At 36.7% G+C, this 17,702-nt stretch overlaps 2 protein-coding genes and 2 long non-coding RNA genes across 4 annotated transcripts; 2 read left to right on the plus strand and 2 right to left on the minus strand.

Annotated features, from left to right (window-relative positions):
* Positions 1-2,579: 2,579 nt before the first annotated feature.
* LOC116012366 lies at positions 2,580-3,371 on the plus strand. Its single transcript, XM_031251887.1, has one exon. It carries the CDS (start codon positions 2,580-2,582, stop codon positions 3,369-3,371), a length of 792 nt encoding a protein of 263 aa, XP_031107747.1.
* Positions 3,372-7,623: 4,252 nt separating this feature from the next.
* Positions 7,624-8,403, plus strand: LOC116012369. The gene has a single exon (XM_031251893.1). The coding sequence runs from the start codon at positions 7,624-7,626 to the stop codon at positions 8,401-8,403; it is 780 nt and encodes a 259-aa protein (XP_031107753.1).
* A 2,219-nt stretch (positions 8,404-10,622) lies between these two features.
* On the minus strand, positions 10,623-12,247 carry LOC116014166. Its single transcript, XR_004097354.1, has 3 exons — positions 11,651-12,247; positions 10,985-11,526; positions 10,623-10,871 (listed from the first exon to the last, which is right to left on the minus strand). It is a non-coding gene; the product is annotated as an uncharacterized LOC116014166 (long non-coding RNA).
* A 1,965-nt stretch (positions 12,248-14,212) lies between these two features.
* LOC116014167 lies at positions 14,213-16,027 on the minus strand. Its single transcript, XR_004097355.1, has 3 exons — positions 15,375-16,027; positions 15,087-15,283; positions 14,213-14,618 (listed from the first exon to the last, which is right to left on the minus strand). It is a non-coding gene; the product is annotated as an uncharacterized LOC116014167 (long non-coding RNA).
* Between the last annotated feature and the right edge of the window lie 1,675 nt (positions 16,028-17,702).

The following is a 17,702-nucleotide window of genomic DNA, read 5'->3' on the forward strand; positions in this document are numbered from 1 at the left end:
ATATATATATATATATATATATATATATATATATATATATATATATATATATATATATATATATATATATATATAAAATTAGCCTTCTCCGGCGAAGGAGAAGGTTTTGGTCGCCTTTTCCTGCAGTGGTCGCCTTCTCCTTCGCAAGGAGAAGGCGACCAAGCCAATTTTTTTTAATATCAAACGCATTTAGAAATGCGTTTGATGTGCGTATTTCTGAAGAAAAAAAAAAAAGTCAAAAGCGTTTGGGAAACGCATTTTTAACACCTACTCGCATTTCTCAAACTCGGTTTTCGTAACCTTGTCAACTTTTTTTTTTTCGTTCGCATTTTTGTCAATTGGGAGCCATGCAATCATATTTCAGTCAATTTTCCCCATTTCTGTCTTTAACCCCATCTTTGGTAGGGAGAAATAAGAGGGAGATCCTAAATTTTATTCGTGATAAAGTTATTTCAAGACTTCGAAGTTGGAATAACAATCGTTTATTTGGGAGGGATGTGGATGAGTTGCAGTTGTGTATGTGCACGAGGGTTCTCCAACCAACTGAACCAAGTATAGACAAGCCACATATGTTTTGGGAGGCGAATGAAACAGCACAAATGGCGAGATGCATGGATCTAAGAATAGTAAAGAAATGATTGTCAGCACACCAAAAACCGCAGTATATGATTGTGTTTGGTTAATAGCGTTTCGCCAAATTTTGACGGATTTGACCAACTTTAGCGGTTTGACCATGGTCAAACCGCTAAAGAAGGTGTTTGGTTAACAGCGGTTTGCTCCAAACCGCTGAAAACGAAAACGCTGCAATGTGCAGCATTTTCACTTGGCCTTTTGGGGGAAGGTTTCTCTTTCCGCAAAAAAAAAAAAAAAAAATTGAACCGTGCGCCAGTTAGCCAAGCCATAATAATGTTATGTTTAATTTGGAAAAAGTGGCAAACTAAAGGGGAGCCAAACTGGCTCCCCTTATGTTCTAATTTTTTTTTTTAGTTTTTTATTTCTTTATTAAATTATTATTATTATTATTATTATTTACCCTAAAAAAATCATTATAATTATTATTATTATGAAAAATATGTATACCATTTTGGTCATTTTACATGTTAACCGCTAATTTAAACCGCTAATTTTACCAAACATCTTTTTACAAACCGCTAATACAATCAGCTGGTCAAACCCGCTAATACAATCCGCTATTTGATAACCGCTAACACCATCCGCTACCGCTAACCGCTGATAACCAAACAAGCCCTAAGATTATAAATTTTTGTAAGCCAAAGGTGTGACAGTCTCACCGGACTTGCTGCAGGAAAGCACATGCTTATTCTGTGAAAGTCTGATCTGAGCCATTACATTACGCGTCTCATCTCCCAACAAAATTGCTTCTTCTGTGGAAATCACAAGAGAATATTAAAATCAATGTTTGCAATGCAGTGCTGTAGTATAGATCCCAAATATACGCGTGCACACAATATAGAAGAATTTCCCTCCCTTCACCCATGCAAAATTAAAATTATGGATTGGCTTATGGCTATGCCTCCATGTATCTACAGAAACAAAATTTTCAAGATTATGTTTGTTCCCCTTGTGTTATAAATTGTTGCGCCCGCGGAAGTGGGATAGATCAGATTGCAACAATAATTTGAGAAAGAAAAATAAATGAGGCACAGATTTTACGTGGAAAACCCCTAAACAAATTAGGGTAAAAACCACGGGTAAGGGTAGAAGAATTTCACTATGAGAAAATAGGAGTTACAACCACTCTCTAACTAACAAGGAGAAAACAAGGATAATTCTCTCTTGCTAGGAAGGAGAAATACACTCAACAAACTCTCTAATATCTCTAGTATATGAGGGAAGAATAGAATGATTTGGGATGACAAGAATGGCAAATGACCTCCCTATTTATAGTTGAGAAATTGGAGTCATTTTGTAGTTAGCCTAAAATGTAGGGACCAAACAATAAATATTTTTGTTCAAACTTTGTAGGTGCCTAACTCTTGGACTTGCCTAACATTCTTGATCAAACTTTGCAACTTGCCTAACCATTGTGGCTGCTGCCAAATTAATCCATTTGCCTAATTCTGCCGACATAAATGTGGCAAAGTTGCTATAGGGCATCAACCTTTTGATGACAGGCAGGAAGGAGGAAACATAATCTTCACCAGCTCAATATTGATACACCTACTAATCATTCTGTTAGTATGAGGATAAAGAAATAGGAAAATGTGTTATGAGTTTTGTTGGTGAAACTAAAATACAGAACCCATTTCCATGCTGCAACCACATGGTGATCATATTCTTATAACAACCAGGCTAATAAAATGTTAGTCTCATGTCAGCAATGTCTCCTTCTATATAGCCTATACTGAATAAAAAATTGTAAATGGTTAGAGTTTGTTGGCAAAATAAATAACAGGTTGGCTAAGTTCAAGGAATGGCACATTGCATCACATGCTAACCACATTGCTATTCCTATCTCCATACCTTCCAATCTGCCAATATATAAGCAAGCCTAGGGCTAATTCTAGCCAGCACAAGCTTGAGTTTACTTTCCTGTTAGACACAGAAAAAATACAACAATGGCAAAACCCATCCACATCCGATCTATTAGCTTTCCCAGCAGATCACATCCAAGCATCCAGAAAGTGGAAGAAGAGCTGAACAAGCTCAAAACATTACAAGTATCAGCCGCTCCAGAAGCTGCTACAATCAGCAGTGGTCTTCTTGGATTAGAACAGCTTTACAAGTGTATGGATGATCTTCTTAACTTGCCACAAATCCTTCAAGCCTTCTCCCAAAATCAAAATCAGAAGTGGGTTGATGGCGTATTGGAGAAATCGGTAAAGCTTCTTGATATTTGTGGTCTTGCAAGAGACTGCATCTCTCAGTTGAAAGAACATTTGAGAGATCTCCAATCCTCCCTAAGGAGAAGAAAGGGAGACTCAAGTGCTGAAGCCAGCATCACCAGATACACTTCATTCGTAAAGAAGATGAACAAGGATGCAAAAAAGTCAATTGCAGCTATAAAGAAAATTGATGATGAGATTGAAGGATCCACACCCTTTGATGTGCATCGTGACATCTCTGCAGTGATCAAAGCACTAAGAGAAGCAAGTGCAGTGAGCACTTCTATTTTCCAGTCTGTCCTGCTTTTCTTGTCTGTGCCAGTTCTGAAGCCTAAGCCATCCAGGTGGTCACTGGTTTCAAAATTGGTACAAAGTGGAAGAGTAGCATGTGAATACCAACACAACAACACTTGCAACCTGGAGACTTTGGAAGCTCAACTTGAGGATATTGAGAACAAAATGGAAAGCATTTTTAGATGCTTGATTAAATCAAGGAGTTATCTCCTAAACATCATCTCTTGCTAAGTAATTGTATAGTCATACTTGTATATAATCAATTTTGTAGTTACTCAGGAGAAATACAATACAAAAGTGAAAGCTTTTACTCAAATGTGCTTCTATCTCTCCTCTTATGTGTATCAAGCCTCCCCCATTTCTTGCTAAATATCTGTTAACGGTAGACATTTGCATAAATATAATCAAAGAGGGCATCAATATATTGAGCCATTTGTGCACTTTGATACAAATCATATCTCCATAGCGTGCTTTAACCAGATTATCTGTATTAGTAATCAGATCCATTCAACATAGCATGATTCCTGTTCTGGGTGATCATACAAAGGAACTATGACATTTACTCTTTAGCTCTATTATCTTATGTGTTTTTTACTCACATCAGAAGCATAAATTTTCCTAGGTTTATTTCAGATATCATTCATCTCACCTCTGCAAAGTGTTAACCACTCCCACTGACCAATCGGTAAAATTAGAAGACAGAAGTAATGCAGGTGAGCTAGGATGGAAGCCACAAGACTCATCACCACCCTGTGCTCTTTTCATGACCTTGGATACCCAAATGTCAATCTGAATAGATATGCTTCCCTACAGTTGTTTCATGAACTTGTATGTGCTACAAAAATTGCGGAGTACAGAAGGAAATGCATAAGTTTTCATGAGAGTTGCGTTTCTACACTAGTGAGTCAATTTATATGTAAAAACTGTGGAATCTCAGGTATGAAGTGTATTCATTAAGTTAATGCTGTGGTGAAAAGCAGAAGATGCAGTAGTATTGGATTCCATTCTAACTTCTGTGGAATAGAAATCTTATGGTTGGGATTTCCGAACAGGGTATTTTGGTTTCTTCATTTCATACAATACAGAAAACTCAACTCAGTACAATGATCCCGAACTAAATTACACTCCAAACTAATAATAGGACAATGTTTAGGTAAGAACAAAAGACTTCAATCCAGTTCAAAATCTTGAATCATATCTTCTTTTTTTTTAGTTCTTAACCATAATATCAGACATATAGTAATTAGTTTGTAAGACCGGCCATACATGCACGAAATTTATTATTCCATTCACTCGTGCATACATCTTCTTGAGCTAATTTTTTTTTGAACATGTTATGGTTTTGTTGTCATTGATAAAATTAAGGTGCTAAGTAATACTTTTCTAATGCTGGCAAGAGGAAACATGATCTTCACCAACTCAATATTGATAAGCACCTACTAATTATTCTGTAATGGTGAGGATAAAAGAAGTATGGAACTGTGTAATAAGAGTCTGAGAACCAGGTCATGTGTCTTCTATAGCCAATAATGAATGTGTAGTAGGGAACATGACAGTAAGGCATCTATAATGTGCAGAGATTAATTTATTCACAATCCTCGTGCATCTATAATTCATTCAGTACTTTATATTATATCTTCATTTCAAATTTTTAACAGATTTACTATCAATTTTTTAACAAATTCTCCATTATCTTGTAGATGAATGAGGCTCGTGCAAAGAGACAGACCGAATAAGCCATGCATGTTTCAACTAATTAAATAGAAGAGTGGATCAAATTGTATTGACCATAATAATTGAAGAGAAATGTGGCACAGTGCCTTGAGGCAGACAGGAAGCAACAAACCTTTTATTAATGCAGTTGAGAAGAGATTCCAAATCATTCAATTCTAACCCTGTAAGGAATAAAGAAATGGCTATGATTATAGTCTTGTTGGCAAAATAATTAGCAGGCTTACCAAGAGCCACATTGCACCACATGTTGATCTTTTTTTTATAGAATAGTGGAAATCTTGTCTCCTCTCCTTGCTCTCTTATCTGCCGATATATAACCAAGCCAAGTGCTTTTTCTAGCCATGCAAGGTTGAGTTTACTTTCCTGTTAAAACGAGAGAAAAATACAAAGAATGGTAAAATCCGACCACATCCAGTCTATTAGTTTTCCAAGCAGATCACATCCAAGCATCCAGAATGTGGAAGAAGAGCTGAAAAAGCTCAAAACGTTACAATTATCATCCAGTCCAGAAGAAGCTAAAATCTGCAGTGGTGACCTTGGATTAGAACAGCTTTATGAGTATCGCTAGATACACCTCATTTAGGAAGCAGATGAACAAGGATGGAAGGAAGTCAATAGCATTTATAAAGAAAATGGAAGATGAGAGTAGTCGGTCAGCACTCTTAGCTGCGGATCAAGACATCTCAATTGCAATTAGAGTACTAAGAGAAGCAACTTCACTGAGCATTTCTATTCTCAACAGCTTTCTGCTTTTCTTATGTATGCCGGTTTTGAAACCAAAGTCATCTACATGGTCATTGTTTCAAGGATGGTACACAATGGAAGAGTAGCATGTGAAGACCAACAAGACAAAATATGCAATCTAGAGAATTTGGAAGCTAAACTTGAGGTCCTTGAGAAGAAACTGGAAAACATTTTAGATTGTTGATTAAATTAAGGAGCACTCTCCTAAACATTGTCTCATGGCTCATGCTAATCAGAAATTACATAGGTATATATACTTGTACATACTCACTTACATAGTTACTCAAGAAAAATATAGTACAGAAATTATTCCATTATTCTGCAGCCAGACCAGAGTGTCAAGTGCACCCAGTTCCAGCAAATGAAATGAAAAATCTGGACGATTCAAACTAATAGCTCAAATTGGGGTGTTTTTGAAACAATTAAAACAGTCTCCTGATTGTATCTACTCTAATTATCAGTATAGCAGGGAACTGCAGGGAAATACATGTGTTTAAGTGGAGCCTAGCTACATGCATGTTTTAATGCGGGGGAGATTTAAGGCCGCTCCACACACAAAGTTGAGGATCAAACCCTTGACATTTGATTAAGGATGGATGAGTCTCTTCCACTCAACCACACCCCCAGGTTATGCAGGGTACACTATTATTTCATTATTAATACACTAATACAATAACAATGAACATTTATTCATAATCATATGAACATAAGTGAATTGGGATTTGAATGTTGTGAATAAAGTTCAAGTAAAAGTGTGTGCGTAAATGTTTGCATTATGGTAATTGAGGTGCTAATGCAGTTCTAGGTTGTAACCACACTTTAAAACTTACTTAAGCAATTAATCGAACAGGTAAAACTCGTTAAAAAAAAAAAAAAAGCTCATCGCATTAGGTGTAACTCTCACATTGCGGCTGTCAGGACTCGATGCTGCGTTCTTGTCTACGATCAACCACCTGAGAACCAACAGAGCTGTCTATACGTCGCCTCCGCTATTGTAAGGATGAGCTGCAGTTGTGTATGTGTACGAGGGTCCTCCAACCAAGTATAGACAAGCCACGTATGTTTTGAGAGGCGAAATAGCACAAATGGCGAGATGCATGGATCTAAGAAGAGTAAAGAAATGATTGTCAGCAAACAAAAACTGCAGATGATGAGGATAGAAATTTTTGTAAGCCAAAGGCATGGTGACAGTCTAACCGGACTTGTTGCAGGAAAGCACATGGCTATCACGTTGATCTGAGCCATTCCATTATGCGTCTCATCTCCCATCAAAATTGCTTGTTCTATGGAAGTCACAAGAGATTATTAAAATCAATGCAAAGCTGTAGTGGGATTTCAGTATATATTCCAAATATGTGCGTGCACAGAATATACGAGAATTTCTTTCCCTTTACCCGTGCAAATTAAAATTATGGATTGGCTATGCCTCCACATATATCTACAGAAACAAAATTGTCAAGATTATGTTCCCCTAATGTTATGAATGTGGCAAAGTTGCTATGGGGCATCAACCTTCTGATGGCTGGTAGGAAGGAGGAAACATAATGTTCACCAGCTCAATATTGATCCACCTACTAATCATTCTGTTAGTATGAGAATTAAAGAAATAGTAAAATGAGTTAAGAGTTTTGTTGGTGAAACAAAAATGCAGAACCCATTTCGCAAAATCAAAGAAATTTGCATGCTGCAACCACATACAATGGTGATCATATTCTTAAAACAACCAGGCTAATAAAATGTTAGTCATGTCAGCAATGTCTCCTTCTATATAGCCTATACTGAATAAAGAATTGTGAATGGTTAGAGTTTGTTGGCAAAATAAATAACAGGTTGGCTAAGTTCAAGGAATGGCACATTGCATCACATGTTAATCACATTGCTACAGCCTAGCGCTATTCTTATCTCCATACCTTCCTATCTGCCAATATATAACCAAGTCTAGAGCTTATTCTAGCAAGCACAACCTTGAGTTTACCTTCCTGTTAGACAGAGAGAAAATACAACAATGGCAAAACCCAACCACATCCGATCTATTAGCTTTCCCAGCAGATCACATCCAAGCATCCAGAAAGTAGAAGAAGAGCTGACAAAGCTCAAAACATTACAAGTATCAGCCGCTCCAGAAGCTGCTACAATCAGCAGTGGTCTTCTTGGATTAGAACAGCTTTACAAGTGCATGGATGATCTTCTTAGCTTGCCACAAACCCTTCAAGCCCAATCCCAAATTCAAAATCAGAAATGGGTTGATGGCTTATTGGAGAAATCAGTGAGGCTTCTGGATATTTGTGGTCTAGCAAGAGACTGCATCTCTCAGTTGAAGGAACATTTGAGAGATCTCCAATCCTCCCTAAGGAGAAGAAAGGAAGATTCAAGTACCACCAAATACAATTCATTCGTAAAGAAGATGAACAAGGATGCAAAAAAGTCAATTGCAGCTATAAAGAAAATTGATGATGAGATTGAAGGATCCACACCCTTTGATGTGCATCGTGACATCTCTGCAGTGATCAAAGCACTAAGAGAAGCAAGTGCAGTGAGCACTTCTATTTTCCAGTCTGTCCTGCTTTTCTTGTGTGTGCCAGTTTTGAAGCCTAAGCCATCTAGGTGGTCACTGGTTTCAAAATTGGTACAAAATGGAAAAGTAGCATGTGAATACCAACACAACAACACTTGCAACCTGGAGACGTTGGAAGCTCAACTTGAGGATATTGAGAACAAAATGGAAAGCATTTTTAGATGCATGATTAAATCAAGGAGTTATCTCCTAAACATCATCTCTTGCTAAGCAATTGTATAGCCATATGTGTATATAATCAATTTTGTAGTTACTCAAGACAAATACAATACAAAAGTGAAAGTTTATACTCCAAATTGCATATATATATCTCTCCTCTTATGTGTATCAAGCCCTCCCCAGTTCTTGCAAAAGATCTGTTAACAGTATACATTTGTATAAATATAATCCAAGAGGGCATTAAGATTTTGAGGCATTCATGCACTTTGATGCAAATCGTATCTTCACATCTTGGCTTAACAAACTTATCTATATTAGTAATCTTATCCATTCAGTATAGCATGATTCGTTCTGGGTGATCATACAATGGAACTATAATATTTACTTTTTAGCTTTATTCTCTTATGCAATTTCCAAACTTCAGAAGCATAAATTTTTCTAGGTTTATTTCAGATATTATTCAGTTTGCCTCTGCAGAGTGTTAATCACTCCCTCTGACCAAAAGGTAAAATTAGTAAATTACAAGCAGGTTAACTAGAGATAGTGAGGATAAGAAAAATATAGATATGTGTAATAAGAGTTTGATAACCACGTAATGTCACTTTCTATAGCCAATAATGAATGATGTAATAGGGAACATGCCAGTAAGGCCTCTGATCTATAATGTGTAGAGGTTATTTTTTCCTAATCCTCGTGCATCTATAATTCATTCAATATTTTATATTGTATCTTCATTTCAATTTTGAACATATTTTACTATTAATTTTTTAACACTTCCCTCATTTTCTTGTAGATGAATGAGGCTCGTGCAGAGAGACAAACGGAATAAGCCATGTGTGTTTCAAGTAATTAAATAGAAGAGCAGATCAAATCCACATTGTATTGACCTTAACAATTGCAGAGAAATGTGGCACAGTGCCTGCCTTGAGGCAGACAGGAAGCAACTAACCTTTTATTAATGCAGTTGAGGAGAGATTCCAAATCATTCAATTCTGATTTCTCAGCCTGTGAGGAATAAAGAAATGGCTATGATTAGGTCTTGTTGGCAAAATAAATAGCAGGCTTACCAAGTCCCACATTGCACCACACACTGATCACATTTTTAATCTGCTAGTGGAAATCTTGTCTCCTTACTTTCTATCTGCCAATATATATAACCAAGCCACATGCTTTTTCTATCCATGCAAGCTTGAGTTTACTTTTCTGTTAAAACAAGAGAAAAAAAAATACAAAGAATGGCAAAAACCAACCACATCCGGTCTATTAGTTTTCCCAGCAGTTCACATCCAAGCATCCAGAAAGTGGAAGAATAGCTGAATAAGCTCAAAACAATACGAGTATCAGCCAGTCCAGAATTGAAGAAGCTACAATCTGCAGTGGTATGCTTGGATTAGAAAAGCTTTATGAGTACATGGATGATCTTCTTAAGTTGTAATGTTGCGACACACCCTTCATTCCCTATCCCAATATCAAAAGAAGCAGTGGGTTGATGTCTGATGACTTAATGGAGAAATCAGTGAGGATTCTTGACGTTTGTGGTCAGCAAGAGATGAAGTTTCTCAGTTAAAGGAAAATTTAAGAAATCTTCATTACTCCATGAGGACGAGAAAGGACCGATTCAACTATTGAATCCAGCATCACTAGATACACCTCATTTAGGAAGAAGATGAACAAGGATGGAAGGAAGTCAATAGAAGCTATAAAAAAATGGAAGTTGAGATTAGTACGTCAGAACTCTTAACAGTGGGGATCAAGACATCTCAGTTGCAATTAGAGTACAAAGAGAAGCAAGTTCAATGAGCATTTCTATTCTCAATACCTTTCTGCTTTTCTTGTCTATGCCGGTTTTAATTCCAAAGTCATCTAGATGGTCAATTGTTTTAAGGATGGTACAGAATGGAAGAGTAGCATGTGAATACCAACAAGACAAAATATGAAATCTAGAGACTTTGGAAGCTAATCTTAAGGTCATTGAGAAGAAACTGGAAAGCATTTTTAGATGCTTAATTAAACTAAGGAGCTCTCTCCTATGGTCTCATGCTAGTTAGAAATTGCATAGTTATACATACTTGTACATAACCACTTACGTAGTTACTCAAGAAAAACACAGTGTAGAAATTAAAATTTATATTCCATTATTCATCTAGTTCCCTCTCTACAGTATAGGAATTAAAATCTCGAACCCCACATGTATTTCTAAAAAAAGTGCATGTAAATGCGCACATTATGGTGATTGAGGTGCTAATGCAGTTATACGTTGTAACCACACTTCCAAACTTACTTAAGCAATTAATCAAACATGTAAAAGTCGTAAGAATAAAAGAACCTCTTTTTCTAGTAAGATTATTAAACAAGCTGCAAATGCATATGAAATTTGCAACAGAATGTCTCCCATTATCTCACTCCATTCTTTATAGTCATGGTTGAGTTGCTGTCGTGTATGTGTACGAGTCCTCCAACCAATTATAGACAAGCCACATAAATTTTTTGGAGGCAAGGTGGCAAAAATGGCGAGATGCCTGGATCCAAGAAAAGTAAAGAAATGAATTGTCAGCACTCAGCACACAAAAACTGCAGATGATGAGGATAGAAAAAAAAAAAATTTAAGCCAAAGGCGTGGTGAAAGTCTAACCGGACTTGCTGCAGGAAGCACATGGTTTATCTGAGCCATTCCATTACACATCTCGTTTCCCATCAAAATTGCCTGTTCTATGGAAGTCACAGGAGATTATTAAAATCAATGTTTGCAATGCAGTGCTGTGGTGGGATTTCAATATTGATCCCAAATATACGTGTGCACAGAATATAGGAGAATTTCCTTCCCTTCACCCATGCAAATTAAAATTATGGATTGGCTATACCTCCATATATCTACAGAAACAAAATTGTAAAGATTATGCCCCTTATGTTATGAATGTGGCAAAGTTGCTGTGGGGCACCAACCTTCTGATGCCAGGCAGGCAGGAGGACACATAATCTTCACCAGCTCAATATTGATACACCTATTAATCATTCTGTTATTATGAGGATAAAGAAATAAGAAAATGTTTTATGAGTTTTGTTGGTGAAACTAAAATACAGAACCCATTTCCATGCTGCAACCACATGGTGATCATATTCAAATTACAACCTGGCTAATGTCAGTTGTGTCAGCAATGTCTCCTTCTATATGGCCTATACAGAATAAAGAATTATAAATGATCAGATTCTGTTGGGAAAATAATTAACAGGTTGGCTAAGTTCAAGGAATGGCACATTGCATCACATGCTGATCAGATTGCTATTCCTATCTCCATACCTTCCAATCTGCCAATATATAACCAAGCCTAGAGCTTATTCTAGCCAACACAAGCTTGAGTTTACTTTCCTGTTACAAAGAGAGAAAACACAACAATGGCAAAACCCAACCACATCCGATCTATTAGCTTTCCCAGCAGATCACATCCAAGCATCCACAAAGTGGAAGAAGAGCTGATAAAACTCAAAACATTACAAGTATCAGCTGCTCCAGAAGCTGCTACAATCAGCAGTGGTCTTCTTGGATTAGAACAGCTTTACAAGTGCATGGATGATCTTCTTAACTTGCCACAAACCCTTCAAGCTCTCACTCAATATCAAAACAAGAAGTGGGTTGATGGCTTATTGGAGAAATCAGTAAAGCTTCTTGATATTTGTGGTCTGGCAAGAGACTGCATCTCTCAGTTGAAAGAACATTTGAGAGATATCCAATCCTCTCTAAGGAGAAAAAAGGGAGATTCAAGTACTGAAGCCAGCATCACTAAATACACTTCATTCATAAAGAAGATGAACAAGGATGCCAAAAAGTCACTTGCAGCAATAAAGAAAATCGATGGTGAGATTGAAGGATCCACACCCTTAGATGTGCATCGTGACATCTCAGCAGTGATCAAAACACTAACAGAAGCAAGTGCAGTGAGCACTTCTATTTTCCGGTCTGTCCTGCTTTTCTTGTCGGTGCCAGTTCTGAAAGCCAAGCCATCTAGGTGGTCACTGGTTTCAAAATTGGTACAAAATGGAAGAGTAGCATGTGAATGCCAACACGACAACACTTGCAACCTAGAGACTTTGGAAACTCAACTGGAGGAAATTGAGAACAAAGCGGAAAGCATTTTTAGGTGCTTGATTAAATTAAGGAGCTCTCTCCTAAACATAGTCTCTTGTTAAGAAATTGTATAGCCATACTTGTATATAATCAATTTTGTAGTTACTCAAGAGAAATACAATACAAAAGTCAAAGTTTATACTCCAACTTGCATCTATCTCTCCTCTTATATGTATCAAGGCCTCCCTAGTTCTTGCAAAAGATCTGTTAACAGTAGACATTTGCATAAATATAATCAAAGAGGGCATCTAGATATTGAGGCAATTAAAGAGGGCAATAAGATATTGAGGCAATTAAAGTGGGCCATAAGATATTGAGGCATTCATGCACTTAGATACAAATCATTTCTTCACATCTTGGTTAAACAAGATTATGTATATTAGTAATCTGATCCATTCAGTATAGCATGATTCACAATTTCATATTCTGTGTGATCATACAATGAAACTATAATATTTACTTTTCATCTTTATTCTCTTATGCGATTTCCAAACATCAGAAGCATAAATTTTCCTAGGTTTATTTCAGATATTATTCAGCTTGCCTCTGCAGAGTGTTAATTAATCCCTCTGACCAAAAGGTAAAAATACAAGCATGTTAACTAGGATGGAAATCACAAGACTCATCACCACCCTCTACTCTTTTCAGGACCTTGGACCCCCCAAATGTCAATCTGAAAAGATACTTACCCTCAGTTTTTTCATGAACTTGTATGTGCTACAATAAAAGAGAAGTACGAAAGGAAATTCCTAAGTTTTCAAGAGAATTACTTTTCTACACATGTGAGTGAATGAATATGTAAAAACCATGGAGTTCATTCATTAAGTAAATGCTGTGGTGAAAAGCAGATGCAGTAGTATAGGGTGTCATTCAAACTTGATATATCTTTCTGATCTTATTTTCTTGAACATGTTATGATTTTATTTTCATTGATAAAGTAAAGGTGCCAAGTGGTAATAATCTTCTAACGCTGGCAGGTGGAAACATAATCTTCACCAGCTCAATATCGATAAACACCTACCTATCATTTTGTAATGGTGAGGATAAGAGAAATATAGAAATGTGTAATAAGAGCCTGATAACCAAGTCAAGTCTCTTCCTATAGTCAATAATGAATGATGTAATGGGGAAAATGCCAGTAAGGCCTCTATAATGCGCAGAGGTTAATTTATTCCTGATCCTCGTGCATCAATAATTCATTTAATATTTTATATTGTATATTGTATCTTCATTTCAATTTTGAACAGATTATACTATCAATTTTTTAACGCATTCCCCATTTTCTTGTAGATCAATGAGGTTCGTGCAAAGAGACAGACCGAATAAGCCATCGTGTTTCAACTAATTAAATAGGAGTGGATCAAATTGTATTGACTTTAATAATTGAAGAGAAATGTGGCACAGTGCCTTGAGGCAGACAGGAAGCAACTAACTTTTTATTAATGCAGTTGAGGAGAGATTCCAGATCATTCAATTCTAGGCCTGTGAGGAATAAAGAAATGACTATGATTAGAGTCTTGTTGGCAAAATAAATAGCAGGCTTACCAAGTCCCACATTGCACCACACACTCGTCACATTTTTAATAGGCAAGTGGATACCTTGTCTCCTTACTTTCTTATCTGCTGGTGTATATAACCAAGCCAAGTGCCTTTTCTAGCCATGCAAGATTGAGTTTACTTTCCTGTTAAGACAAGAGAAGAATACATAGAATGGCAAAACCGCATCCAGTCTACTAGTTTTCCCAGGAAATCACATCCAAGCCAGAAATTGGAAGAAGAGCTGAATGAGCTCAAAATATTACAAGTATCAACCAGTCCAGAAGAAGCTACAATCTGCAGTGGTGTGCTTGGATTAGAACAGCTTTATGAGCACATGGATGATCTTCTTAAGTCGCCACACACCCTTCATTCCCTATCCTAATATCAAAATAAGCAGTGGGCTGAAGACTTAAAGGAGAATCAGTGAGGAGTCTTGACGTTTGTGGTCTAGCAAGAGATGAAGTTTCTCAGATGAAGGAAAAATTAAGAAATCTTCATTCCTTATTGAGGAGGAGAAAGGAAGATTCAACTATTTAATCCAGCATCACTAGAAACACCTCGTTTGGGAAGAAGATGAACAAGGATGAAAGAAAGTCAATAGTAGCTACAAAAAAAATGAAAGATGAGATTAGTAGGGCAGTACTCTTAACAGTGGGTCAAGAAATATCAGTTGCAATTAGAGTACTACGAGAAGCAAATTCACTGAGCATTTCTATTCTCAACAGCGTTCTGTTTTGCTTATGTATGCGTATGCCAGTTTTAAAGCAAAAGTTATCTAGATGGTCAACTATTTCAAGGATGGTACAGATTGGAAAAGTAGCATGTGAAGACTGACAAGACAAAAAATGCAATCTAGAGACTTTGGAAGCTGTTAAAGACTTAAGAGAGTGTTTAGAAGCACAGAAAATGTGAATTTCAATTTGAATAGTGTCAATAAAGTACAAGGAAAAGTGTGCATGTATATGTTTACATTAGGGCAATTCAGGTGCTAATGAAGCTATAGGTTTTAACCACACTTTCGAACTTACTTAAGCAATTAATCAAACAGGTAAAATTCGTGTAAAAAAAGAACCTCTTTCTGTAGAAAGATGATTAAAAAAGCTGCAGTTGCATATGAAATTGCAACAGAATGTCTCCCATGATCTCCCTCCACTCTTTATTGTAAGGTTGAGTTGCTGTTGTGTATGAGTACGAGGTCCTCCAACCAAGTATAGACATGCCACATATGTTTTGGGAGGTGAAGTAGCAGAAATGGCGAAATGCCTGGATCTAAGACGAGTACAGAAATGATTGTCAGCCCACAAAACTGCAGATAATGCGCATTATAAATTTTTGCAAGCCAAAGGTGTGACAGTCTCACCAGACTTGCTGCAGGAAAGCATATGGTAATCACATTGATCTGAGCCATTACATTATGCGTCTCGTCTCCAATCAAAATTGCTTCTTGAGTGAAAGTCACAAGAGATTATTTAAATCAAATTTTGCAATGCAGTGCTGTAGTGCGATTTCAGTATAGAACCCTAATGTAAGTGTGTACAGAATATAGGAGAATTCCCTTCCCTTCACCCATGAAAATTAAAATTAGGGATTGGCTATGACTCCATATATCTAAAAAAAAACAAAAAACAAAAAAAAAAAACAAAATTGTCAAGATTATGTTCCCCTTATGTTATGAATTTGACAAAGTTGCTATGGGGCATCAACCTTCTGATATCTGGCAGGCAGGAGGAAACATAACCTTCACCAGCTAAATACTGATACTCCAACAAATCATTCTGTTAATATGAGGATTAGGAAACTGTATTATGAGTTCTGTTGGTGAAAAAAATGCTGAACCCATTTCCCAATATTAAATAAATTTGCATGCTGCAACCACACGGTGAGCAGATTCTTATAACAACCAGCTAATATAATGTTAGTCATGTCAGAAATGTCTCCTTCTATATAGCCTATACTGAATAAATAATTGTGAATGATTAGAGTTTGTTGGCAAAATAATTAACAGGTTGGCTAAGTTCAAGGAATGGCACATTGCTATTCCTATCTCCATACCTTCCAATCTGCCAATATATAACCAAGCCTAGGGCTTATTCTAGCCAACACAAGCTTGAGCTTACTTTCCTGTTATTCAGAGAAAAAATAAAACAATGGCAAAACCCAACCACATCCGATCTATTAGCTTTCCCAGCAAATCACATCCAAGCATCCACAAAGTGGAAGAAGAGCTGACAAAGCTCAAAACATTACAAGTATCAGCTGCTCCAGAAGCTGCTACAATCAGCAGTGGTCTTCTTGGATTAGAACAGCTTTACAAGTGCATGGATGATCTTCTTAACCTGCCACAAACCCTTCAAGCCCTCTCCCAAAATCAAAATAAGAAATGGGTTGATGGCTTATTGGAGAAATCTGTGAGGCTTCTTGATATTTGTGGTCTAGCAAGAGACTGCATCTCTCAGTTGAAAGAACACTTGAGAGATCTCCAATCCTCCCAAAGGAGAAGAAAGGGAGATTCAAGCTCTGAAGCCAGCATCACCAAATACTCTTCATTCGTAAAGAAGATGAACAAGGATGCAAAAAAGGCAATTGCAGCTATGAAGAAAATGGATGATGAGATTGATGGATCAACACCCTTAGATGTGCATCATGATATCTCAGCAGTGATTAGAGCATTAAGAGAAGCAAGTGCAGTGAGCACTTCTATTTTCCAGTCTGTCCTGCTTTTCTTGTGTGTGCCAGTTTTGAAGCCTAAGCCATCTAGGTGGTCACTGGTTTCAAAATTGGTACAAAATGGAAAAGTAGCATGTGAATACCAACACAACAACACTTGCAACTTGGAGACTTTGGAAGCTCAACTTGAGGATATTGAGAACAAAATGGAAAGCATTTTTAGATGCTTGATTAAATCAAGGAGTTATCTCCTAAACATCATCTCTTGCTAAGCAATTGTATAGCCATATGTGTATATAATCAATTTTGTAGTTACTCAAGACAAATACAATACAAAAGTGAAAGTTTATACTCCAAATTGCATATATATCTCTCCTCTTATGTGTATCATGCCCTCCCCAGTTCTTGCAGAATATCTGTTAACAGTATACATTTGTATAAATATAATCCAAGAGGGCATTAAGATTTTGAGGCATTCATGCTGATGCAAATCATATCTTCACATCTTGGCTTAACAAACTTATAATCTTATCCATTCAGTATAGCATGATTCATTCTGGGTGATCATACAATGGAACTATAATATTCACTTTTTAGCTTTATTCTCTTATGCAATTTCCAAACTTCAGAAGCATAAATTTTTGTAGGTTTATTTCAGATATTATTCAGTTTGCCTCTGCAGAGTGTTTAATCACTCCCTCTGACCAAAAGGTAAAATTTCAAGCAGGTTAACTAGGATGGAAGTCACAAGACTCATCACCACCCTCTGCTCTTTTCAGGACCTTGCATCCTCCAAATGTCAATTTTAGAATTAAATATATACTTTCCTGCAGTTGCTTCATGAACTTGTATGTGGTACAACAAAAGCAGAATATGAAAGGAAATTCCTAAGTTTTCATGAGAATTAATTCTGCACACTTGTGAGTTAATGAATATGTGAAAACCAAAGAATTTCAGGTATGAAGTTAATTCAATAAGTAAATGTTGTGGTGAAAATCTGAAGATGCAGTAGTATTGGGTG

This window comes from Ipomoea triloba, chromosome 3 (assembly GCF_003576645.1).
Source record: "Ipomoea triloba cultivar NCNSP0323 chromosome 3, ASM357664v1".
Lineage (NCBI taxonomy): Eukaryota > Viridiplantae > Streptophyta > Magnoliopsida > Solanales > Convolvulaceae > Ipomoea > Ipomoea triloba.